A 27,651-nucleotide genomic window follows, 5' to 3' on the forward strand; every position below is an offset into this window, starting at 1 on the left:
TACCGGAGCAAAAAAAAGAAAAAGAAAAGAAAAGCATAGACTTGGTCTGTTTAAGTCATGGCAAAGTCACATTCGTATTAGTTTTATGGTGTGATTAAAAACTACAAAAATGAAAGTTAGGCTGAGTATGTGAAATATCACAGATGTACATTTACACTTCTTCAAACAACAACAAAACAAACAAACAATCGCATGTTCTTTCGAGACAGCACACATTATTCAGCAGTAGCAGCAGCAGCAGCAAAAAAAAGGAAAATAATTATTCATGCCCAAAACTCTTCAACCACTGCAGGTAATTTAAGTCTCCGGACTGATTGGAGGTCAACTCATGATGAGCAGTCACGCTTTACAATGATCTGCTGCCACCTTGTGGCTATTAATGGAACCACAAACACTTGGACTTGGTTTTAGTACCGGAAAGGGGACAGGTGTTGGTGATAACACACTTCATGTAAGTCAGCATGCAGCTAAATGGAACTCAGCCATCTTGTACACCTCCCTCTGCCACTTGTCAAAAGGACTGTCATTTCATCTATCTATCTATCTATCTATCTATCTATCTATCTATCTATCTATCTATCTATCTATCTTACTGTAACACCAAGCGTGACACTGTTACAGTTCAGTGTTTATGAAGCTCATAACAGCTAAAGATAATCCACCATGCCTGTTCAGACAAAGGGCATTCCTCTGCCTTATCTGGCCTCAGTATTACAAGGGTCAAACAGTTCGATGTCTGGCTGCTTGCGTCTTAACTCTCATTTCATACCAAACTAAGTTTTCAGTCTCCATTCTCCTTCTTCTCTCTCCCTCACTCTCTCTCTCCCTCACCATCCAACTCTATATCAAGCTTTCATCATGTCTTGTTGCACAACTGAAACATAAATGTTGAGGTTGTTTTACTCCTGAAGTCTACTGGGAGGAGCCAACTGCGCATGGACTCTGACATTTTGAGTGCAAGTCTGTGTACTGGCGTGTTATTCTTTGGCTTTTTGTGTTGTTTTGTGCCAGGTTTTCTTCCAGGGTTTGAGCTCCAGCATTGTGGAAGTCTATTCTTCAAAATGTGTCTTCAAATTGTTTTTAAAGTCAATGAAACTGTGTGATAACAATATCATTCCAGTGAATGAAATACATGTGTGTTCTTGTATCAGTATCTTAAAACTTAGATACCACAGGGAGTGAGGACATTTTGGCTGGTCCTCACTGGTCCTTCTGTCACCCCTTTAAAGTGTTTTTCGAGGGTTAACACTTGGTTTTAGGATTAGAGTTTGGACTGGATGTAGTTTAGGGTTAGGTTTAGGTATTTAGTTGTGATGGTTAAGGTTAGGGTAAGGGGCTATGCCATGAGGGCAAACTGTGTCTCACATCCTTTGAGGACATTTTGACATTATGAAGACATTTGACATTTTAGCAAGTCCTTGCAACTTTAAAGAACCTTTTGATGCTTAATACTGGGTTTAAGGTTAGAATTAGTGTAAGGATATGGTTAGTACTAGTAGTAGAGATGGCTAAGGTTAAGGTAAGGGATAACACTTTGTCAAAATTGATGGAAGTCAATCTAGTGTCCTAGAAGAGTAGCTCATCTTTTATAGTATGTGTTGCCTCTTTAGGGCCTTTTCTGGCATAAACACTGACCTTGTCATGAAGACCAAAACCTGGTCCTAATAAGGCAGAACCTTATTTCTGAAGGCTAAGATTTGTAATGTGGTTGGGGTTAGCTATTAATTGGTTATTGGTAATGTTAGGAATAAAGCTTTGTCTAAGTTGTCCAAATGAATGGAAGTCCTTAAAAGGAAAGCTGTGTACATCAGCATGTGTGTGTGTGTGTGTGTGTGTGTGTGTGTGTGTGTGTGTGTGCGTGTGTGTGTGTGTGTGAACCTTTTGGACCTTCACTTAAGATATGCCACCTGTGTTTGGTCGATGTTAAAGAACAACCAGTGTCATAGTTTCACATCTGTGATTTGCAGGCAGCTGTGCAGTCAAGTGAAAAGTCATCTCACAAAACAGGTTGTGTGAGGGAGTATGTGTGCGTCCATCTGTGGCAGTGAAAATTACCTTCATCTGTCTTTGTTTATACTTAAAAAAGTTGATTTATTCACTTAGCTGGTATGAAGCAAACATAGTTTGCACTTATCAAAAGCTCTCATAGTTTAAACTGGCTCACAAAAAAATGTAAAACTTATAAACTGTCTCTAAAAATCCCACTCTAAACCAGAAATCACCCACTCCTCATTGACATAACAAATCCTCAAGAGTATTTTTTATCTCCACTGTCAGTGAATATACAACCTCAACGGTTGTGCAGGAAACACTGTTACTAATATAACTCATCATGTGCACCTCCTTACTGAGCTAGACCAACAATGTTGCTAATATATTTTCCATCACCTGGTGACAGTAGAGAAGGGCGCTCTGAGAGGAAGGACGCAACAGCAGCTGCTCCGTGAGGAAGGCCTTGAGATAACTTGAGAAAACTTTGAGATAACTGCACTACAACCTGCACAACAGGGAAAAGTGGACAAAAAGGAGAAAAGAAGAGAAAAAACAAGTGAGAAGAAAATGGTGAAAAGTAAAGCTGACCAAATGTTGGAAGCTATGAGCGAAGGAATGGAGGATATGAGCGAAGGAATGGCAGCGATGAAAGAAGGAATGGCGGCGATGGGAGATGAGATTAAAGCGATAATCTCCCATGAGATTAAGGCGATAAGAGGGGAGATTCAGGAAAGCATGACCGAATTCAGGGAGAAGTTGGTGGGAGTGACAGTGGAAGTCAAAAAGCTCCAGGAAGAGAATGCAAAAAAAGACAAGCTGCTTCAGGAGCTGGGGAACAGAGTGGAGGAGATGGAACAGCTGGGAAGACTCAATGAGGTGATTGTGACTGGCCTCAACATAAAGCATCCGACCTACGCAAGGGCGGCTGCGGCAGCGGACGACCGGTCGTTGCAGTCTGATGAATCGGAAATCGAATCTGTGGAAGTGGCTGAGTTCCTGGCTGGCAGAGACATCAACGTGGATTTCAGCAATGTGGAAGAATGTCACCTCTTACCCCAAAGAAACGAGTCTGGAACACAAGCCGTCGGGCTGAGGTTCACTGACAAAAAACACGAGACGGCCTTGCTGAAGCAGGGCAGGAATCTCAAAGGCTCGGACGTCTACATCATCGAGAACCTCACCAAAAAGAATGCTGACATCGCCAGCCAGTACTACACTGAAGACCAATTTAAAGAATGCATTGAGATGGATGGGAAACTGTCTTTAATTCATTTCAATAGCAGGAGCCTATACACCAACCTCGACCACATTAGGGAGTACCTACAACACTTCAAAAATACTTTCAACATCATTGCGGTGTCGGATACATGGATTAATGAAGACAAAGGCACAGATTTTTGCCTGGATGGATACAAACTTGTCTATGTTAACAGAAGAAACAATGGTGAAGGAGGAGTGGCCCTGTTCATCGACAATAACATCGAGTATGAGATTGTACAAAATATGTCTGAAGCTGTCGACAAAGAAACAGATGTAAATGGCGCTTACGATTCCCTTTTGCAAATATTTAAAACGCTGTATGATCGACACTGCCCTGTAAAGACAAGACCCGCAAATCAGAATAAGGAGGGGAAACCATGGCTAACAAAAACATTGATCAATGCCTGTAAGAAGAAAAACACCCTGTATAGACAATACAAGTGATTAAGGACGGAACAGTCAGAAACGAGATACAAACGATATAGGAACAAACTAAATGGAATCCTAAATGATTGCAAGAAAGAATACTACAGTAATCTGCTAGCAGAAAACATGTACTATACTAAAAACTATGGGATATTCTAAACAATGTGATCAAAAACAAAAACACAAAACCTAGCTATCCTCTCTACTTCAAGGACAATAACACGAAGGAAGATAACAAGGAAATCATAGCAGAAAGATTTTATGAATTCTTAGTCAATATGGGGCCGAATCAGGCAAAGAACATTCCTGACTCACTCCTTCACTGGGACCACTTTGATAAGGACAGAGACAGAAACCCCAGCACAATGTTTCTCACCCCAGTGAAGGACAGAGAGATTAGACACCTGGTCAACAAATGCGTAGCAAAAACATCCACGGATGTAGATGACCTTGACAGGGACATTTCCCACCAAAATGAAAGTGGCAAAAGTAGTGCCATTGTTCAAGAAATGGGACATACACGAATTTACTAATTACAGACCAGTCTCAATACTACCACAACTGTCAAAGATTCTGGAGAAACTATTTAACCATAGGCTAGACAACTTCATTAACAAACACAATCTGCTATATATTGATTGGATCATTTTGTGACTCTGAGTGCTACCTGATGCTGAAACATGTTTTTGTCAAAATGTCATACGAAAAAGAAAAAAAAAAAAATTAGTATGATGAAATTATGTATTGTACAATATGTATTCTGTGGGTAATGGGGGCGGGGCTAGATAAGCTTTTGCTTCTCCCGCTTTCCCTTTCGGTTATGTGTATTGTGTGGACTACACTAAGATGATGTGTGATGATGAGTGATCTAACTGACATGACCGAAATAAATAAATAAATAAATAAATCACAATTCCTAATGTGTCCACCAGAGTGATTTTTTGTAGGGATGGCTTTGTCTTGTATCTGATACAGACACCGATATTGCAAACTTGAGTATCTACTGATACCGATATCAGTCCGATACATTTTTATTTTATACTTTTTAAACAACACATTTGGTTTAAGGTTTCAAACTATTTCAAATGCATAATTCTCCATTTTCTCATAATCTGATCCAGTGATTTTGACAAATATCGGACAAATACTGATACCAAGTATCGTTCATCCCTAAATTTTTGTTGACATTAAAATAGAAGTGTTGGCTGAGATAATACTTTAGATATTTTCAACATCCCTCATTTTAATATCAACCCCAAAACACATTACATTTAGATATTCTGGATTACTCTCATGTTGTTGTCAGTTTCCTAATTATATTTTTAATCACTCTATAAATTTAAACAAACATATTCTCATATGAGAACAGCAAAAATGTAAAATAGATGCAGACTCTTTTCCATATCTTTCTTGTCAGGACTGCTTTATTTTTCTTTGAGTAATGTGTAATCACCTTGTGGTGAATGATTTATTAGGTGAATCTTCTGGATTACGAAAGTATGCAATTTAAGTACTTATCTTTTCCCCTAATTAGAAACAAAAGCAGAGACTTTGCTCTTGGGTAAACATTTGGCAAGTGTGCATCCTTATCTAACCTGATGTTTTTGCTTAACAAAGTTGTCAGACCTCCTATTCAAGGAATGTCAGCCTAAATTCTAACTTTTTATTCCCAACTCACGTTCAATTTCTATAAGAACTCTCTGTTCCACTTTGATATCTTCATAGGAAACTTGTGTTAATTCTACATTGACTTCATAGTATTTGAAGCTCCATTCACTGGCTAACTAGCTCACCAACTCATCAGCAAAGTTCATCAAATATTTGCCAGAGCCAATGATAAAAACTCCCCCCTTCGTTGTTGAATATGAATAAGAGTTTATGGCAGGTCAGAGGAGAAACATTGCCAGGCTCAGAACAGTCACACTGGAGTCACAGATCACTTTGGAAGAGTCAGTGTTGCATCGTCTGCTCTTGTGACCTGATCTCACTGAGAATCCATGGCGGATAAGAAGATGGAGATGTGTGAAGTTGAGACGTCTCTGATGACTTCCGAGTCTAAACCAGCTCCGGCCAGAACTCCCAACAAGTTTGAGAAGATATATCAGCCGTGCCTGGGCGAGCTGGTAGGAACCGCGTTCTTCGTGTTCATTGGCTGCGTGTCAGTCATAGAGAACGAGGAGTCTACGGGGAGGCTTCAGCCAGCTTTGGTGCATGGTTTTGCTGTCGCTGTCTTGGTGACTTGCATGGCTGAGATTAGGTGAGGGTCACAGTTTTCATGCCGTTGCCATGGGATTGTGGATGGTCAAGATTAATTTAAACATAAAGAAAATACCTATTGGTTCATTAGAAATTAAGAATAGGATTAGTGGTAAAAAAATAGATTGATTGGAGAACAGTGATTCTGATATAGGACACATTTCCCATCTTTTCTACCGAAAAATACATGATTAATTACATTTAAACTCTGTTGAACTATTTCTTGTATCTTGATTTACTTCACTTTGAATCCTTTGTATCATTTTCTTTGTATTCAAAGTGAAGGATAAAAAAAATAGTCTTGACTGAATGACTTCATGTGCTGAACAAAACATTCCTCAGATTATACTCAGATGTAAAGTTTTCTCTCATCTCACCAGTGGCTCTCATTTCAACCCTACATTCACCCTGGCCATCTATCTGTGTGGGGGCATGGAGCTGAATATGGTGGCCCCATATCTTGCATGTCAGCTGGTTGGAGGGATGCTGGGAGCTGCTATGGCAAAGGTGCTGCTGTCAATTTTGTTATAAATTATAAATATCCAGTTTAAACTGTCTCATACAGTATTTTACAACTTCAATTGAATCATCGCTGACTGATGCTGACAGGTGATGACCTTCGACGACAACTTTGCCAAAGTCCACGGGGCTGCGTTTGCTGTGCTGCAGTCAGACGACCAAGTTGGAAGAGCTCTGTTTGGAGAAGTCGCCATGACTTGCCTGATCACCATGGTGCTGCTGCTGGGTGCCTTAAACACCAAGACCAGGAACCCCATGGTGCCTTTCCTGGTTGGCTGCACTGTAATCATGAACATCTTTGCTGGGTGAGTGAAAAGTTGTGAGAGGAAGACCTGTGCATTGACATTATATCACATATTTTTGGGCTAAGGGTTAATCCGTCTTGTAGCGACATTTTGCAACAAAAAAAAAATGCATTATCAGGATGCATTAAAGCTGCAGAGCGTAACTTTTTATATAAAAAAAGAACTGTTCAGGCTCTTTGGTCTTCATGAGCAAATCTGAAAATGGGCTTTGTCAAACAATACTATCAGACCTGCCCGAGGGAGCATTTGTGTGTTTACACCAGCAGCATTTTATGGATGACATACATTTATCCTATCAAACTGCAGTGAGACCAGGTTTTTAAGCAGCATAATTCACAAAGCCTCTTCGAGTTGTCTTAGAATTTTCAGTCAACTTTCTGACTTTACTAGCGCAATATTACTAGGTGCATTTACATGCACAGTAAAAGACTGATTTTAGTCGGACTGAGACAATAATTTGGTTTTCTTAATGTCATGTAAACAAGTTAGAACTACTAAAATCATATGACACAAACAACGATTAGGAGGATTAATAATACATAAGTCACACCTAAAAGACGATACAAGCATTTAAAAGCAAGTAGAAAATATATATTTAATCAGTATTATGTGAAACTAGTGGACATTCATTTATAACCAAAAGTTATGCACTACAGTTTTAATGGTAATTTACAGATTTTTATCCATTATAAGAATTGTATATTCTATCTTTGTATTTGCAGTTTTAAAACTGCACTAGAACATTACACTGTTATATTTTTGCTGTGTCAGTGACGCAAATAGATGCAAAAAAGAGTTTTACATTGAGGTGATATTCCAAGACACAATGATGAAGCTGAATATATGATGTAATGGTTTTCAGTGGTGATATATCTGGGACATGTATGAACCCAGCCAGAGCCTTTGGTCCAGCTGTAGTGAGCAACTACTGGACCTATCACTGGGTCTACTGGGTTGGGCCTATCGCAGGAGGTCTAATAGCAGCAGTTTTGATCCGGTAAGTGTAAGAATATACTTTCCTACTAACATATAAACCTTAATACAACCATCCTTTGTTCACTTACATCTAAATTAATGACACATTACTAATTAAATTTCCTATTTTTTTTGCAGACTCCTTCTTGGAGATGAGAAGATACGACTCATTCTGAAATAAGCACATCAACTTAAATTAGATTGCTAGATCATGAATGGTTTCACCTTTTGCCTTTGTAGCATAATCTGCTTGTTTGACATGTTCTGTCAATAAATTTGACTTTTTTTAAGTGAAATACATGTTTGTTTTTTAATGTGTAGTATAAGAAAAATGTAGTGTGCCTTCATAGAATCAAAAATTATACTGAGCTTGCAGGTTTATTTAATATAAAACAGGTCTTGCTACTCCTTAAGGCTATAGGTTAGTTTAAGCAGAGCAGTAGATGATTAGTGAAATGAGTCAACATGCTTCTTCCACGAAATGAGAAAGTAAAATGGAAAAAGGTAATGCTGTGTTTTCCCACATGATGCCATTATTTCCAAGAATTCAGGGAGTTTATTGTCAAATGCACAGTAGAGAAAAAAAGGCAGCTACTTTTCTTGTTTCCCCTGCAAAACACTAACACACAAAAAAAACACTACAAGAACATATATTTCTAGGGCAGATAAATAAATGCTGGTTGCATGATTGTAATGCCAGACTCACAACCAAGTGCAGGAGAGGGGAAAATTGAATAACTCATTACCTTTTGAAGAGGGAAACCGCTATAGCCGAAAATTCAATCACTTCACATTTTCAACCACAAATGCTGCTCACTGTTAAAAGGGGACCAAATGGCAACCTTTTCAAAGCCAAGAGACAGCTCTGCTCCAGCTTTGTGCTTCTGGTACCCTCGCAGTGAATGCCTGTTCGGCACAGGAGGGTATCACGCTGTTTCCATATTGTACCCCCGAGCTTCCCCACAGCAGTGGCCCACATGGGAAAGCGGGCCAGGCGGTGGGATAAACCAATTACCCCTCAGTCTGGGGTGAACTCCTGCCGGCGCACTATACCCGCAGCTCCAGTCCGTGCCCTCCTGGGCTCAATCCCCATGAGAGCCTGCTGGAGTTCCCAGAGAGGAGGATTGTGTGGTCTCAAAAGCCTGCAGAGAGGCTATATTTTTGCTTGGAAATTTGACATGATGACCCCCAGGGACAATAATGAGGGAGGAAACTTCAAACTAAGGTTTGTGGAAAGCCAGAGTATTGATTTGAAGCAAAAAGTAAAAAGATATTTTGTATCCTGTAATTATGTCTGAGACACAGAAAAGGGTTCATCATGAAAATATTGTATTAGCAGTCCACATTAAAACTTCTACATCAGCAAACACCATCATCATCATATTATTGCATGGCAACATTTTTCAGTCTTTTCAATTTGGATTATTTATTTATCTTCTGAATAATGATGTAATAACATCCTGCAGCTTATCAAGTTTTAGAAATGTAGAGAAATATAAGAATATGTAGCAGAAGAAGAGAAAATGTGAACTGAGGGCCTGGTCTTTACTCCTCTAGCTCCTTGGATTCATGAGCCTTGATGGTTTCTAGATGACAGCAGCCGTGACAATGGTCATTATGTCTGCCAGAGGCCTTGCCACTGCAGGGCCATTGTGTGGGCCCCATTCACCACACAGTCATTTACACTTTCATTGGCAGCTATTTAGTCCTCATAAAAAGCTCAACACACCAATTTGTGAACTCTGCTCAGCCAAGGAGAAGTGTGGAATGGGCTCGGAAAGCAGTTGCTTTAAAAGTCAATTAATTGTTCCTCTCTTCTGGGAGGGGCAGAGGGGAGGATCCCCCAGGCTTTGGGGCCTCACATCTGTCCATTCGTCTTCTTCAGCCTTGATGCAGGGGCCACACAACTCAAAAGAAAAGTCTCATTCAGTCTGCTCAGAGCCTTGGCAAATCTGAGGAGATTTTGTATTTCATTTTATGGTAGGGCTATCCCATTATCATAAGAATCTGATTACAGGGGAAAGGATGGGATGCAGAAGGAAAAGGACCAAAATAAGCTTGTTGGACAGTTAAGCCCTAAATCCTATTCACCATAAAGGACTAGAGATTATATGCCATATGATGGGAAACGAGGGCATGAGTTCATTTAAGCCTTTACCATGCCACCTATCAGGAAGAGCAGTCTGAGGACCAATGCAGGAAGAGAGTCTTAAGGGGCCAGTGCATTCTTGTGAGTTAAAGGACCTCATGAAATTTAGATTTTTATGCACTGGTCATGAACTCAGCTCTTCTGAATTCACCACCAGTCATCTGGCCTTCAAAATGTAAATTTCTTGTTCAAAACAAATGTGTATGTAATTGTAAAATAGTACCAGACAATAAAACTAATTCATGTGGTCAAAATCCACTTTAATGTGCATTAAAATAACATCAGAGGGAGAACTGTGGCTGTAGATAATCCAGTAATCCATCAACTATATATATGTAGACCTGCAGAGTGGTCTTAGGCCCATCCAAATACCTAAAGGATTCCATGTGGTCTAACAAAATATTTTGGAGGAAAGTCATTTTTAAAATCACAGTTTGAAATAAGGTCAAATTAAAACATTTTTTAACCAGATTTGGACAATGTTAAGCATCATTTGAATAAACAAAATAAAAAAGTACAGACTGTTTGTACTGTACATGTCATAAATACACAAAACAAATAGGATGTGAAACAGCACAAATGATTAAAATAGATTAAAAATAACCCCACCATTGCACATGTGCAAGTCTGTTTCCATTAAAACCAACCGGCAATTCAAAATTTGGCACTTCCCTCCCACCTCGGTTCAGAGGGCAAACTGACACACACAGAGGCAGCAAAGTGAACAACAGTCGATGTGGAGCGAAGCACAAAGAGAGAGCAGCAACCCGACCCCTTCTCAGTCTCCTAGGAGCAAGGACAGTGATGGGAAAGAGACAAAAGCTGTCCCTCTCTCTGAGCCTTAGTGCAGGACGCCCCTGCTGCTTGCTTCTGTCCTTCTCTTCCAACTGGGGTTTTCACCAGAAATGCAGCAGCTTTACCCCTGCTGGTGACGCCACCTTGACAGCATATTAAAATGTTAGGGATCCGACAGTGCGAGTGCAGAATGCCTGTGGATAAAAAACATTTGGGCTTAATAACAAGACCCTCAATCTAAAGGGAAGTCACAGGAATTCAGACGTGCTGCCTGGGCTGTCTTGTAAACAGACAGGAAGTCTTTGTACCGTGGTGCGCACCCTAACCAGGCTTCACCAAAGTGATCTGAGCCGGTGAAAAGGAACTCTCCATCACCAGGCTTCATGTGACACTGCAGGAGTGTGTTGATGTGTCCATGCCAAGATGAGACAGACTCAGAAGCACCAGAAGCCTCTTGTCTGTTAAAGAGTCCACTGCGCTGCCAGTACAGCCTCACTGCTGACACCTCCACCAACGACGTCTGACCTTCAGGGTAGTGGGTGATATTCTTGATGTAGCCGCGGACCACTGAAAAAAAAAAGCCAGAATTTCCTTAAGATTAAAAATCTCTAGAAATTAGTTCAACTATAATCTTTTTAATTTCCTACATAAATCATATCTCTACACTTTCCCTCTTTTTAATTCAACTTTGTGGTTCTGTGAGACAAAAGAAAAACATAGAAACCATCTCATTGCCATGCTCAGCACAGGAATCTCTCACTGTGCAACTGCTCCCTTATCTCTTTTTGATCTGTACTGATTGAATACAAAGCAAAACTACAGCTTTCTGGGCACAAGACCACATTTCAACCCTGATCCAGGTAACACTAATCAGCAGTGGATGAAGTGCTCAGATCGTTTAAGGTAATGTTTGTAGTATTACTTAATACAAAAACTCTGTTATGAATAATTAATGTAGATTTGTATATGTATTGTACTTGAATAAAAGTATCAAAGGTCCAGAGTGTGAGAGTGTGAAATTCTGCGGCAACATTTTTGATCGAATACTGATTCTCAGTAGAATGCATTGCTGGAGCATGCACTCTAACTATGACATTTTTGTCTCATTTTGGACAACATACTAAATTATAACTTTTTGTTGACTTTTTGGACAACAATACTAAACTATGACTTTCTTGTCTCATTTTGGAAGACATACTAAACTATGACATTTTGGTCTCATTTTGAATGATATTTGAATGATATTTGACCAAAAAGTCAGTATAGTATGTCGTCCAAAATTTGACAAAAAGTTTAGTATAGTATAGTTTAGTATATCATTTTGGATGACATACTAAACTATGCGTTTTGTTTTATTTTGGACGACATACTAAACTATGACATTTTTGTTTCATTTTGGACGACATACTAAACTATGACATTTTGGTGACTTTTGGACGACATGCTAAACTACTACCTGGTTGATAGGGCCAATAGCTGCTTCTCACACACGGCTGGTACAGTTAAACTGCAAATGGCTCATTAAATCTGATAAGAAAAAAGTCATACTTTATTATGTCAACCAAAATTTGAAAAAAAAAACAATAATTTAGTATGTAGTCCAATCATAGTGTAGTATGTCGTCCAAAATTTGAAAAAAAAGTCATAGGTTAGTCTAATCTACCGCTTTATCCTCCACCAGAGGGTCGCGGGGGTGCTATGCCAATCTCAGCGGGCAACAGGCGGGGTACACCCTGGACAGTTCGCCAGTCCATCGCAGGGCCACACACAGATAGAGACAAACAACCATTCACTCGCACACTCACTCCTATGGTCAATTTAGAGTGTCCAATTTACCTAATCCCCACATTGCATGTTTTTGGACTGTGGGAGGAAAAAAAACAAACTTGTACATTGCACTTATGACTAGCACTTAATTGTTTGTTCTACTTGAAGCTCTTACTTACTTCTAGCTCTTATATGTACCCAAATGTTTAAATGCACTTTTGTAAGTCGCTTTGGATAAAAGCGTCTGCTAAATGACATGTAATGTAATGTAATGTCATCCAAATTTTGACAAAAAAGTCATAGGTTAGTATGTCGTCCAACCTATGACAAAAAAGTCATAGGTTACTATGTTGTCCAAATTTTGACAAAAAAGTGATCTTGACAAAAAAGTCATACTATAGTATGTTGTCCAAAATTTGAAAAAAAAAGTCAAATTCGATTTTGACAGAAAAATCATACTATAGTATGTTGTCCAAAATTTGAGAAAAAAGTCATACTAGTATGTTGTCCAAAATTTGACTAAAAAGTCATACTTAAGTATGTCGTCTAAAATCTGACAAAAAAGTCATAGTTTAGTATGTTGTCCAAAATGAGACACAGCATGGGAGACACATACCCCAAACAGAAAAATCCCAGACCTGGAATCGAACCCAGAACATTCTTGCAAGAGTAAAAGAGTTAAGACCTACTAACCACCATGCCACCCGACTCTAGTCTTAGAGTCAAATATGATATTTTGATACTTTTGTATGTCGTCAAAAACGAGACACAATGTCATAGTTTAGTATGTCGTCCAAATTTTCACAAAAAAGTCATAGTTTAGTATGTTGACCAAAATAAGACAAAAAAGATCGTCCAGTGGACAAAGACGTCGCATCATGACTCAAAACATTGTGGGTTCAAATCCCACCGGAGGTATGTGTCTACGAATACATATATATGTGTGTATCTGTCTGGGTGTTTCAAAAACAACAAAACCAAACAAAAAACTGTCAAAAGCAAACAGAACAACTTCCAAAAACCAAACTAAAACTCTCCTTTGCGTGCGTGCGTTTATCATTTCGACGTCATTGATAACGACTCTGTGGTTATGGGAGGAAAGAGCTAGCTTTGAAAAGGCTTGAAAAAGCCTCAAAGGTGCTAGCTGGTATTTTTTGTTGACTAATGTCAGCAAAGCCATGACCAAAGAAAATATGTTAAAATAGGAATCGGAAAGTCATAGTTTAGAAAGACGTCCAAAATGAGACAATAAAGTCAGTTTAGTATGATGTCGAAAATGAGACAAAAAAGTCATAGTTTAGTAAGATCCCTACTAGAGCATCTACTAGAAAATTCCACAGCAAAATTTTGATCGTGCCTGCTTCTTCTGCCGATATTGGGTGGATTGAACCTTTAAAACTTAAAGTGGCTATTTAGTCCAAACTTCTTTTTTAACAAGGGCTAGATTTGATAATGTGAAGATGTTCGGGAGCCAACGGTCACTTCACACCTTTTTTTTAACAGTAACTTTTACAGATAAATGCATTTTCATTGTCACAATTTTTGTACAAGTCCCTCCCTAGCCATAAATAATACATTATAAAACCTACGCTAAAGGCTGTACAAAATCTCACTGAGGTCTGTGATTGGCCCGCCATGGTTACTCGAAACACTTAGAAAGGTCATAGCACACCATCCTCACTAGAATGCCTTGCAGCAGCAGGCTCTAATAAGAAGACGTTTTCCTTTCCTCCTTTCCAAAGTTATTTTCTTTTGTTGAGTTTTCATTTCAGTGAGTCCATCTTACTTTTTCTTTCTTTCATTCTTTCAACCCGCCCCCCCCGGTTCCCTCACACTTTCTTTGCTGTCTGACCTGTTCATAATTAAAGTTGCAGGCAGAAACGAAGGGCTTGGATTTTGTGTCTTAATGTATAGCTTTGAGAAAAGCTGCATTGCTGTGGGCTAAGTCACTATCTGTGACCACCAGAGCTCTCTGGCAACCCTTGAGATAAATGACAGACAGAAACCCTCACAACCAGTGTAAATTGTGTGTGTGTGTGTGTGTGTGCGCATGTGTGAGGTGGAGTCACGACTAAGAATCAGTGAGAGAGACAGAATGTGCCTATCCAACTGTCTCATCACAGCAGATGGCTGGGAGTCTGTATGTCAGGGATCATGCCATGGCTTATGGGTCTGTAAAGCCCTGCTGGGTTCTGCGTGTGTGTGTGTGCGTGTGTGTGTGTGTGTGTGTGTGTGTGTGTGTGCTTTAACAATCAGACCAAAGTGATATGATATAACACATGTAAGACTTTATACAATAACTATCATAAGGCTTCGGTATATAAACAATAAGTGCTCTGATCATTAGACCGCTTTAATAGACACATAAACTACACTGGTACTTCAGTAATACAACATGGGATTTGTCACAGTCCCTTCCTCTATACTCTCCTCTTTCATTTTGGAGAGAAAAGAGATCCTGTAATCTCACAATCATTTCCTTGTCTCTGATTACCAAAAAGGAAAGAAAAACACAGTTACTGTACTTTGAGTCTATTAAGACTGTTTGACAGGTGGTTTCCTTAGTTTTTCTGTAATGCTGCCACAATGTTCAGAACATCTCTAACAATCCAGTCAGCATGTATGCTTTTGTAAGAAGTAAAATAACAACAATAATCATAATAATGCCCAGCTGTTATGCCAAGTAGCTGTAACTAACATAATCTCTACTCCCCATTACTCTTTTTATGTAATTTCTGAAATTGCTGATTTGCTCTCTTCCTTTCTGGACTTAATTGAGTGGCTTGACATATTCAGCCATGTTCCCTTAAACCAGAGAAGCACATTCACTGGTGGCTTTCAGAGAGAAGTGCTACCAAACAGCAGCTTTCTGATATCACTCAACGAAGTGTTTGATGACTCATCAGTTAAGTAGTTCACTAAGTAGTTGTTTTTTTGTGACATTACAGCAGTTCAACACCAAAGGATACCCTATGCACTGCAGTCTGCAGTTAAACTACAACATAACATAAAAAAACTTCCTGCATTAAGAAGTGTTCGGTAGTATAGTGCCCACAAAACGTAGCGTGGTAAATGATCTTGGTAAAACACCTTTGTTAGCTAGAACTGTTTTGTTTGACCAATATGTCTTCCTCATGTGATCACAGAGGAATTAAACAGCATCACATGACATTGAAAAGAAACATCTTCGTGAGAACAACTGGCAAAGACTTCAAGTCCAAATCCCAACCGTCTCAGGCTCACCAACCAACAACTGAAGTTTGTCCAGGGACTTTTGTTGCACTTTCACCTGATTTTCCTGTCTTTTCTCTACTATTAACTCTGTAATAAAACCATAAATTGCACCAGTTAGCCTTAGAATTGCCTGGTGCTAGCTGTGCTGCTCTTGCAGACTCAAAGGAAACACAGACTGCACAATATTAGACAAATAGATTCACATCAATTCACTTTGTGACCTTTGTTTAATAAGCACGAAATGAGGTGAAATGAAGCAACATCAACATGGTCAACAACAAAAGCAGCTCGGGATTTGATGGTGTAGTGTCACAATAATGAGCATTCGTATACTGGAGTGAGGCTGCTGTTTTCAAGGATGTACTATTGTGTGTGTCTGTGTGTGTGTGTGTGTGTGTGCACTGAGGGGATTATACTGTATATTTTCATGTACTTGGAGGATGGGACAGGTCTTTATGCTTATGGCTGCCCCTTTCATCCCCTCTCCCTCCCCCCTTCACCCATGACAATGCACATCCTCAACAATCAGGCTCATTCCAGCAACACAGAGCCACACTTCATATTTAAATTTCCATCCACAGAGGATTAACCGTTTTCAATAGCACAAGTCTGATGCAATCCTGCACAGGGAGCCCAAATGTACGAGTGTGAACAGTGAATTATGCAGAACATATGGAACCATCCAGGGTATTCTGAGGTCAGCAGCAGTTATATGTTAAAATATCAAAGCGGTGCAATATTTAGAAAAAAATTATCTTTGTTCTCAGCTTTCACAAAATGTATCTCTCCCACATTGGATTCTGAGCAGTACTCTTTAACACAGGTCCACCTGTCCTGAGAAAATCCACAAGGCTTTGACAGCTTTACCAAACTGTCCATCTGTGTCAAGCAATTTACCGTGAAATGAGGTATCAGAGTAATGTAGGTTGCTGTTGTTCCCCTATACTATCACAAGTCAGACCACAAACACCATTTTTTCTATGCAGAGAAAGAAATAGTTCTCATGACTGAGAAGCACAATCCCTCTTAGATAACATTCCAGCAGGAAATTCCTCCAGAAAGCCTCAAACAGTTGTCTCAATCCCTCACAGCTCCAGAATTATGAAAGAAGATGAGGACGGGGAGGGAGTACTACAAAGCACGAAATACCAGATTCAAACTGAATAATGTGGGGGGGGAAGCATAATAGGCCACGCACCTTGGCACTTGTTTTCTTCGAGAGAGAACAGAGGATCAACGATGTCCACAAACACCGACTACACTTCGATAATGGAAACAAACGGTATAGTTCTCAGCCATTTTGGGATCAGTGGGGGATTTTAAGAGCTTTCCTTGTTTGTGTCTGGGAGGTTGTGTTACTGCCTCCACTCTAAATCAATGGACATGGCCGCGAGTCTTCATCTCAGAGACATTGAGCAACAAGTGGTGCATGCTCTCCAGCATGACATGTAAGCTAAAAATGATGAGAGGTTAAAAACAGTCCTGGTCTGAAGTCAGTAAACTGCAGGGTTTGACATAAATAGTCTCACCACTGAGGTTGAGGAGGGTTTTGGGAGCAATTCAGAAAGCTGCTGCAGGTTATCTTCTCACAGTCTGCATAGTTGTTCCCTACTTTTGACTGCAATCTGAACTATAATGGCTACATAAGGGGTTGGGGGCTTTCTTTGTACACATAAAGTTTTGGAAGTCTCCTCAAAGCTGAAGCAGTGCTGTGTTTTATGATTGCTGCATGTTCTCGCTTAGAAATAATATAGATTTGAGGTTATAAAAGGCTAAAAGAAACTCCTGACCTGCAAGAAAACACAATCATGCTCTCATCTTGGACACAATGCAAACCAGATTTCCTGAGTGTAAATTGGCACTTGACTGGGACAGAATAATACAAGGCAAACATTAAAGCATGCCGTGTTAAATGGATATTCTAAGAGGCTCTGCACACAGGTCTGTCCTCCAAAGTAGCCTGCAGTGCACACTGGTACACATTTATTTGATTATCACTCCAGGGCTACACTAATTAATGCAAATTCTAATAAATCCAGAGAAGCATTCATTTCCAGGACAAATACCCCAACGTGAATGTGTCGACACACATGCGAACACACACACACACACACACACATACGCACAGGAGCAACACTAAGCCTAACATAATAAGAAATAAAGTAAGAGACTCAAGGTTGAGATGGGTTGGTCATGTGTGGAGGAGGAATAGAGATTATAGTGCACAAAGGAGGACAAGAGGAAGATAAGGTCTATGGATGCTGTGAAGGAGGACATGAGGACAGTCGGCGTAACAGAAGAGGACACAAGGGATAGGACAAGATGATCTGCTGTGGCAAACCCTAAAGAGAGAAGCCGGAAACAAGAATTAAATACGCATTACCTTTTCATTCTGGCTTCATTTTATGCTTTGACAAAACTTACAAATTGTGTTTTTTGTGCATGTAAACTAATCGCTGATCACTACCTCTTTTAAAATAAACATTACTCAGATGATCTGTCACTTATTGGTTCAAGTACTCGCTTTGTAGTCGAGAATATAGGAATCCAATCTGAATTTTTTCTCTATTTTCATTAATAAACTCGTTTGTTCTGAATATTATGCTCAGCTGAACGAGAACAGTACGGCCATTCCATCTCCGTCACAAACATTTCATGAATTTATTATCTACAATATGACCTCCACATTCTCAATGGATTTATTGGATATATACTGTATATGTTTAAAGGTTTTGTCCTTATGAGCTTCTGCCTCGTAAGGACAAGGTTTTGGTCTCTACATCGCAGCCATTTATTTTGAATATCTCCGGAGGTTTTAATCCATAACAAACCATAACGGCTTGAAAGGCTCAGCACAATTTCCCCCTTGATTAGCTTAGAGCGAGGCTTGTTTAAATGCCACTTTCCAGCAGCGCATGAGTGATGATTGAACACTATTTGATTAAGCAGCGCTGCGTTTTTTTCAAGCGTCCTAATGAATGTGTTTATTAGTTACCTGCAAAGCTCTGGTGAAGTCATAATAAGCTGCTCTGTTGGCGTTACAGGTGCCTGCAGTTCATCCATCACTTCACTCAGTTTGAGAAGGAGCAGCTTCATTTTTAGCAAGCTGTCAGTTATTTTCAATGCTGCCTATTTTCACTGTCCTAAATAGATTGCACACCACAGAGTGAAACTTAACTACATGAAAAAAATAAAATGCTTCAATTCCTCCACCAAAGAAAGCAATTAAAAAAAAAAGACCTTCCAGAAAGCTATTTTGTAGCCGAGGCACAAGTATTTGTGCTTTGTTTCTCCCACAGCTGAACTTTTCTATTTAAACCTGTCAACAGTCTTGTTGTGCTCAATGGTTTGTGGTCAGATGCCATTCCTTAAATAGAAACCATCAATCAGAGGCTAAGTAGTAGCTGAGAGATGTCATAGTGGTCATGAGTGGGTGATGGCGGTGAAGGAGGATGTGGTGAAACCACTAGAAAATCACTTCCAAGAGTTGCATTTATCCTTGTGTAAGACCTAAGTGGGATGGAGCGAGTGCACTGCACTTGAGGCTAAATCAAGTTAATTTATATTTGAAAGAGAAAGTCATGTCTTGATGGAACCAAGAATAGATTCCAAACTGAATCTGTATATCCAATATCTGCCTGAGATATCACAATTACATTTGTAGTGCTATAAATGATGCTCACATTGAGAAGGAAGCAAAAGAAACACATGACTCAACTGTTAAAAAGGGAAGAGTCTGAGTAGGAAAACATTATTGTTCATGGAGCGTATCACGAGGCAATAGCCATGCATCATCATGTGACGGCTGCTTTTTGCAATGTGACCTATAATGTCACAGCAGACCGCGCACCGATGCATCATCTTTAATGTTTCCGCGCTGAACGTCGGTGCCCTGCTCCTGCTTGTTTAGAGGGGCACATCTTATAATATCGTGTGATCAAATGCACATTGATAACATCCTTCGACATAACCATGAGCCGGACACTCAGACTACACAGATGAGATACACACATTACATCAATTAATGTGTTCATTTATATTCTACCACAAATGCAGCTGTGTATCCACAATGCAGCAACAGGGCATTCTTTGCAGCAGCAGCTGCACTCACTGAGTCTCCCTGCACCTCCAGCACAGAGGCTCCACTGTTTGCATCACTGATGCCCAGAGCAGCAACATGGAGGATGCATGGTCGGATAGGTATGACCCAGGCAAACTCCCAGATCAGGTTCCTGACTCCCTGGCTCTGTTAGCAGACCTGAGTAACAGGACCAGACCACAGCAAGCCCTCATACATCCTGCCCAGACAATGGCCAAAGCCAGGAAGCCCCTCCCCTGGTTTAATTGGTAGACAATGATTGTATTCTCCTCCCCTTCCCCAGGTTTCTGTCAGGGGGATAGGAGAGTCACACACATGCACAGCCTAATTGCCACCTTGTAGACAAGCATGGGTCTGGCCTACAATGGTTGTATTAACCTTTGTGCATGTTAGCACAAAAGGCCGGAGTTACAGAGCCACAATGCTCTCTCTCTTTCTCTCCATCGAAAGAACTGTTGTTTCATTCATTCAGCTTGGATACAGACTCAAGTGGACTGTGATAGATCTACCTGGGAAAGGTCCTTATCGAATGACTGGGCTCAGTGGTAAGAGGTGGTGCAGTGCGTGTGGTCCCATTGTTAAAGGACAACAGTTGGTTTAGAGCCTTGGTAACAATGAGGCATGTGTGCAGCCTCATTTTAAGAGCGCTGCATTGAAAGAACGGCGAAGCATAGTTCCTGTTTTGTCTGTTGAGCCCAAACAATTAGTCTCATTATGGCTTCTGAGAAAGACTACAATAACAAACAACAGGCTATTAGCAAGAGTTTATGTTTCGGCTTTAGTTGCGGTCTAATTTGTCAGGATAAATTGTTAAAAGGCAAATTCTTAATCACAGATAGTGGATTAACCAAAGCACTTAGCGTTTGAAAACTCCCCTCAATTAAATCCAGTGTACCTGAGTGCTCATTTAAGATAACCAACCTCGGATACTTAATGAGTCATTTCAGCAGATATGTTCAACTGCAAAAGACCAAAAAATAAAAACAAAACTTGAACCTTCAATCCCAGCCTCATAAAACATAACGCTCATTGTGAATGACTTTAATTCATGTCCTGGAGCAAAAATGAATTTTCTGCATTCCAGACAAATGTGGCAGTGACATTCCTAGAGGGAGGCTTAGGAATTCCCCCCATCCAGTATTTCAGACTGTAATGATATGGTAGGACAGCTGAACAGCATAATCATGTCAAGCAGTGACAAAGACAGGGTCAGAAAGAAAAACAAACACGCACAACTGAAAACATATAATTCACTCGGATGTGGTGTGACGGAGACGTGCACACACGTTCTGGTCCACACCCACAGACGTGGAGAATAACACACAAAGTGTACAGCGCAGGTCAGCAAATTAAATATCAGGACCAATCCCCTTTGCCTTCAAGGGTAAACAGACATTTTGACATGTCGACCACTGCATGTGTCTCTGGGGAATCTTGTTTTGGAACAATGAATCTGAACAGACACTTGAGTCGACTGTATATAGCTTACACATAGATAATATTTATCCCTCTTTCTGGAGTCAGTGGGTAAGCTGTCACATATTGAAGGCTTCTTAAAAATGCAAAAGACAAAATGCATCCTTAAATCTTGAAGAGCCGTGAAATTTTCAATGCTTCTCAGGTTTTTTAAAAAGTTTTTTTTAAAACCTTAAACATGTTAAATTTTTTAATGAATAAACTCTTTTGTTTGGCAACAGCAGTGAGAGCAGGAGAAGCTGGTGGCGTGAAATGGGACTCCTCTGTAGATCATTTTGGTTTCAGTGTAATACATTTTGGCTCGGAATTGAGTTGAGGGACAAGCCAAAGATTAGTACTGCCTCAGCAAATCAAACAAACAAGTCCTTAAAGGAGCGTGGATAGGAGGTGGAGATAAACACAGAAAAACATCACTATCTCTAGAGCTGACCTTGTGAAACGTTCATGGGAAAATGTCATCATGTGAAGTGTGCATTTGTTTGTGGGGGAGAATGTGGTACAAGAAAACAGTCCCGTGTTTCCCTGTCCTTGTTTTGGCGAATATGCGTGTGCCTGTCAAAAAGTTATTCGACATTTGAAATGACACCCAGGCATGCTCACTGAATGAGGAATATCAAGAATAGACACCAAGCCGAGACCGAGGAAGAAAGAGGAACATGAAACTTCTTCAGAAGAGCCAACAAATGGAAAAGAAATATGTCAGTCATAATTATAATTATGGCATGAATTATGCAAAATGACTGACCCAAATGTGTGAAACACACAGTTTGAATAACAAGGCATAATTAGGTAATGGGCAGAACTCACAATTAACACCTACTGTAGACTGGAATTCTGCATACTCAGTTCCAATTTGTGTGTGTGTGTGATCAAGGATTTCAGCTCGCAGTTCGTTTGAATAGATGCTTCAAACGGATAAAAAAAAAGTCAGAAAGTAAATGATGACAAAAGAAAAACACAGAGAATTTACATCCACACTGATATTTTTTGACAAGATCAGCCTGAGGTTGGACAGAATGAAAGCCTTTGACGGACTGAACAATGGATGAAGAAGGAGTGAGGTCAAGAGAGGATGAAGGAAGAACGTGGAGGGGTGTGTAGAGAAAATGGACTGTGTAAGATTAGCAATCCTCTGTCACATTAGAGTGGCTTAAACCCAAATGAATCTTAAAGACCTGAGGAGGGAGACCATGCTGCTCAGAGCCTGGAGAAGAGCTGCTGGGCCTGATCCTCCCCGGCTGCCTGGCTGAAAGTACAAAGCTGCATGAGAAACAGATGTTGTGACGCCTGACTGGAATACACTCACTCTGTGTTTGTGTGCGTGAGAGATAAAGAGAGACAACAAAAATGTGAAAGAGAGAAGAGGGACAAACGTAGCAGATAATGTTTGATTTTACCCAACTTTGGAAAAACACGAGCAAGAACCACTGATACAAGTTGTAGCCGATAACAGCTCCTGCTCAAGAAATATGATAAATCATAGAAAATCTGGTTCACCCAGCTGGCCTATTACAATAAGAATGTGTTGAAACAGTCTTGGTCACTATGGTTAAGGTTTGGAAAAGGTTGTGGTTATGGAAAATGAGCTATGGATTAGGAAGGGATAGAATTAGGCAAAACAAGTGGTGAGGGACATGGAACACTGTGGTTATAGTTAATATATGGACACATAGTCACATCTTGTCCACACCATGACTTTCTGCCTCACAACATCGAAAGCACAAAGCTTCTTGCACTGGCACGATATGTCAATCAAAATCATCCACAAGGACGTCCATTCTGAGCAATCAAGGTTAAAGACGTTTTTGACATAAGATATCCAGCAGTGTAAGGGGATTAAGCAGCACTTCAACACAACCACGGCTCTCCTTCCTTCATTGAGTAGAAACTCGGTAAAGAATTGGAATTTCAAAAGCCAGTCGTACGCTGAGGCGTACACTCACGCAGCTTTTGTGCACAAACTTCGACTACTACTACTACTGAGCAGTTTCACCGTCTGCAATGGACACTCACACAATACACACCGACATGCGCCGCAAGTGGGTACACGGCGAGAATCGACACGGACACACACAGATAGACAGACGTGCACAAATACACACACTTGAAATTTATAGCCTCCTCCATCTGCCTGACCACACCTGCGCCCCACAGAGTGTCATTAATTTCAAACGCCAGGTCGGACAAATTGCTTGGCATCCTGAGCTGCTGCTGCTGCTCTGTCCCCTGCCCGCTGATTGGTCTAGTCAGGGTGTTTGTGTGACACGAGTGGACTCAATGGGACGGCTGTGAGGCTGCGAGACTCCATTCCTCCAGAAAGGCAGGATAAAACCCACTATGTCGACAATTCGCTGACACAGTTTGTATCAGCGAGTGAAAACATGAATGTGACAACTCAGCTGAAGCTTTTTATAAAACGTAAGATTGAGGTCAGGGGGAAAAACTTTATTGTGGACTTTAGGGCAAGGGTGTTAATGTGAAAAGATGTGATGTTTCATCACATCTGAAGTCTCCTCATGCGCTTCAAGGCTTCTCTCTTTTTTTCTGACTTGTCACAGTGAAAATCATTAGGCAAGTGTTAAATGGTGCATAGTTGGGAGTGCGTGAGCTAGTTTTTTTTTCGAACATGTGTGCAGGCAGAGTGTGAGCTCACAGTCACCACCTTCTGTGTAATATACTCACAGCTCTGATTGAGAGGCTACAGCTGCGGCTTCACATGCTGCTCATGGATTTTTCAGCACCAAGCCTGGGCGATGGAGGATGCACGAACTCTGTAACCCCCATGGCGTTTTTAATATTTTCTTTTTTTTTGCAGCTTGTGTGTGCATGTGCATGTGTGTGAGCTGCAGCTGTGCTAACAGCTGTCTAGAGTAACATGCTTCAACTGTGTCCATACAAAGCGCTTTTAGTGAAAGTCAGGAAGGGATTTTGTGTGTACTGCAACACATGCATTTCCACGCCTACGTTTGTGTTTATGCATGCACGTATACATGATCATGCCATACTCAAATGCAGGTTCTCAAACAACGGGACATTTGGCTTTTCTACATATTGTGAGGACATTATTCCTCTCCTCTCTTTGATTCCATTGCTTTGTTTATCTGGGATCATCGCAGCTTGTGTGACAAGGGACAACTCAATCTGTGGTCCAACTCTTATTGTCATTTGGTCCACAGATGCTCGTTATCTGAGCTGCGGTTTTACAGGATTGTAATCCTGGCATATACAGTTAGAGAAGATTGAGTGTCAATTGTAGACAAAAGCAGCATCACGCTCACCATAAGAACACACCAAAAAACTATTTGAATTAATAATACAATCAATTGATCTTTCGTGGTCAGGTGATCCCTGTTCAATAAGCAGAACAGGGAGTGGCAATCTCCAGAGGACGTTTTCATCTTAATTGAATGTCTCAACGGACAGAGAGGCGCCATGGAGGAATGTCACTCATAACCCAACAGGGACACAGTGGATAACATGAAGCCTCCAAACTGACTTGTGGATATGAAATAGCCTGTGGATTATAAAAACGAAAGCAGCCTCCTGGGTGTTACAGCTTACAACGGGCTCAACAACCAACTCCACTGGCCCACGAGAGCCCGAGCTTGTCAAAACTGATTGGGTTCATGCAGATGAGGATGTATGCTGATTCCCCACGGTGGCACGGAACAGGCACATATGCCCTAGATGCAGTATATGTTCTAGCACATGTGTTTACATATAATGAGCCCTGTTCGTTGATATGACAGCTCTCGGCAGGACTCGGCGTGTACACAACAAAGAGGGACGATCAAAGTCATTTCCTGCAGTAAGCCATTTTTGAACCATGAGACTAACAACCAAATCAAAGTGAGGGGAAACAGACTTGTCAAACAGTGCATGATGGAGAAATGAATTCTCTCCTTGCATATATGAGGCTTATACCTCTTTCCTCAATCCCTCAATCCTCTATCTGACAAATCCAATTAGCATGACATGGACATTATGGTTCTGTATACACACAGAAGGGCTGGGCATGAGAGACACGAGCCAAACAGAAATGAAGGCCTGACATAAAACGTCCACATTCAGCCAGAACCTGGCTCCAGCTGGGAGACCTGGTTTCTTGACAGGTTGGCAGTGCTGACTGCTCCCTCACCCTCTGGTCTATCATTGCTACACATTTCCAATACTAACCCTCTATTTTCTCACTTGACACCACATTGCTCTGCTTTGTCTAAAGTCTTCTCGTATCTGTCTGATATCTGAACGCTTTAAGTTAAAATTGTATCTATTCACGATACATTTTTATCAGTGACAACACTGAGATTCATCTAAAGATTGTAAAGGAGTTATGATTAGAGCAGATGTCTGCTGTTTTCCATTACTATGTATAAGAATGTGCAACATAGAGTGTCTTGTATCCTTTCTTCTGTTAGCACAACCTAAGTAATGATGAAAAAAATAATAATTTTCACCAACTATATAAACACACCTGAGCAAAAAGGACTCAACATGTTTAAAATCAGATTGAAGTTGTGAAATTTGGAAATCAGTCAGAGTTCAAAGTTTACTTGGCTCTTTTGTATGAACAAAAAGAAAAGAAAAAAAGGTTAAAAAGGCGGTCTATTTTGTAACTTCTGCACAATTATTGCTACTTTATATCACTCTTAAAAATGGCATACAAAATGAATCATCAGCATTTTTTTCATCTTTAAATCATCTTACACAATCATCCAATTATTCAGACAGATAAAATGAAGTCAAGCTGTCAGGTTGTGTGCAGCCTCCTTGCCCACACCAGTATTAGGAGAATTCAACTCAATGGAGACGTGAAACATCCAAATCTCTTCGAAGCATCATCTGATGCTACACAATGTGAAGAAAAACAACGCACCACAGCAACTATCTGAACTACTATACCCAGAATGCACCGCCACGCCTAAAATAAAAGTGGGACACATCGGTGCCATGATGGATGGAGACAACAAAACGTAACGGTGCGCTTCGACAAAAGTAGAACAAAGGTTATTTTTCTACAGTATCTCTCTCAGATATTTTTAGATTTCTACTCCGAGGACTCTGTGCGGTATTACTGTAAACACTGGAGACAAATGTTAGTGATGGAGCAGAGAGTTTGAATAAAATATGACAGGCTAAATAAAGAGCCGCAGGAATCTGTGCTGTATAATTCAGAAGCTGTAATTACTGTCAAAAATGTGTCCACAGTTGGGAAAGACTGAAATTCGCACTGCTCCTTTACATTTACAATCCTACCATGTTCACACCATTATTAAAGTTTTACCACATGTCATCAATAATAAAGCATTATAATGCACTAGTGCATTAACTAGAATCTTCATTCTTTCAACCTTAAACTTTAAAAATTGCAGGTATTCTATAAATACTATAAATCTATTAGTGAATAAAGATGAATACACTTATACTTTCATATGACACTTTGTCCTAAAAAAACAACCCAGGACCCAACCTTAGTTCAAAATGTGCACTAATACATTATGAGCTGTCAGTGGATATGCACATATTGTCTAGTTGTGTAGTCCAGTGTAATTTGTGTCAACCATGGACTGACCTTGAAGTAAAACGTCAAGTCAAGACAAAGAAAAATGACTCAAACGTACAAATCGGAATGGCCACTGCTGCTGTTTAAAACTAAGGGATAAAAAATCACTCTTCATTCGGGTAAAAGGAGTATATGAGCACAAAACACTAGGTGGAAAAAACTTTTAATAAACTTCGTAGCCTCTCCATAAATCAAGCTCTGACAGTGAAAAGATATTCAGCAGGAATATTTCATCATTCATTTTTCAACTTGATGTTGAACTCACTGGACTGGACTCCTTATCCGCCCACTAATGTGACTTTGGCTGGTACGGTAATGGACTTGGCTCACTTGGAATTAAGAATAATAATAAACTATCCCTGCAAAGGTCATCAAAACATGACACTGTGAGCCTTCACAGCCATCACTCACTTGCTTCTACAAGAAAAGACACACAGACACCCTCTCTGTGTCTCTACTGCTTCTCCGCTCTCTCCGTCGCGTCCCCAGCATCTCATACTCTCCACGGACGCTCTCATGTAGAAAACAATTATGCATTTCAGAGCAATCAAACCAGGTTTCTGAGCAATTACTTCTGATCACAGCCTAGTTGGCCTGGACACTGTTTATCCCCACTGGCAAGGGAATGCATTAGGCAAAACTCACCATCAGCTGAGAGAGAGGGCATTTCTTTTTCATGTGCAATGCGCCTTTGTCAGCATGTATGCCTCCCCAAAGATGTCCTCATGATGGCTCAGTGCTCATTTTAATTAACACATAAGCCCGTTGATGTTAATTAAAAAGAAGACATCAGAAAAAGAGCACACAGACGAGAGAGGCCGGGTGTATCTGAACA

At 40.3% G+C, this 27,651-nt stretch overlaps 1 protein-coding gene across 1 annotated transcript; it reads left to right on the top strand.

Annotated features, from left to right (window-relative positions):
- The first annotated feature begins 5,534 nt into the window (after positions 1 to 5,534).
- Positions 5,535 to 8,029, top strand: aqp8b (aquaporin 8b). The gene is made up of 5 exons (XM_044050109.1): positions 5,535 to 5,935; positions 6,315 to 6,441; positions 6,544 to 6,758; positions 7,621 to 7,755; positions 7,872 to 8,029. Exons 1-5 carry the CDS (start codon positions 5,676 to 5,678, stop codon positions 7,912 to 7,914), a joined length of 780 nt encoding a protein of 259 aa, XP_043906044.1. The 5' UTR covers positions 5,535 to 5,675; the 3' UTR covers positions 7,915 to 8,029.
- Positions 8,030 to 27,651: the final 19,622 nt, after the last annotated feature.

This window comes from Solea senegalensis, linkage group LG19 (genome assembly GCF_019176455.1).
Source record: "Solea senegalensis isolate Sse05_10M linkage group LG19, IFAPA_SoseM_1, whole genome shotgun sequence".
Taxonomy (NCBI): Eukaryota; Metazoa; Chordata; class Actinopteri; order Pleuronectiformes; family Soleidae; genus Solea; species Solea senegalensis.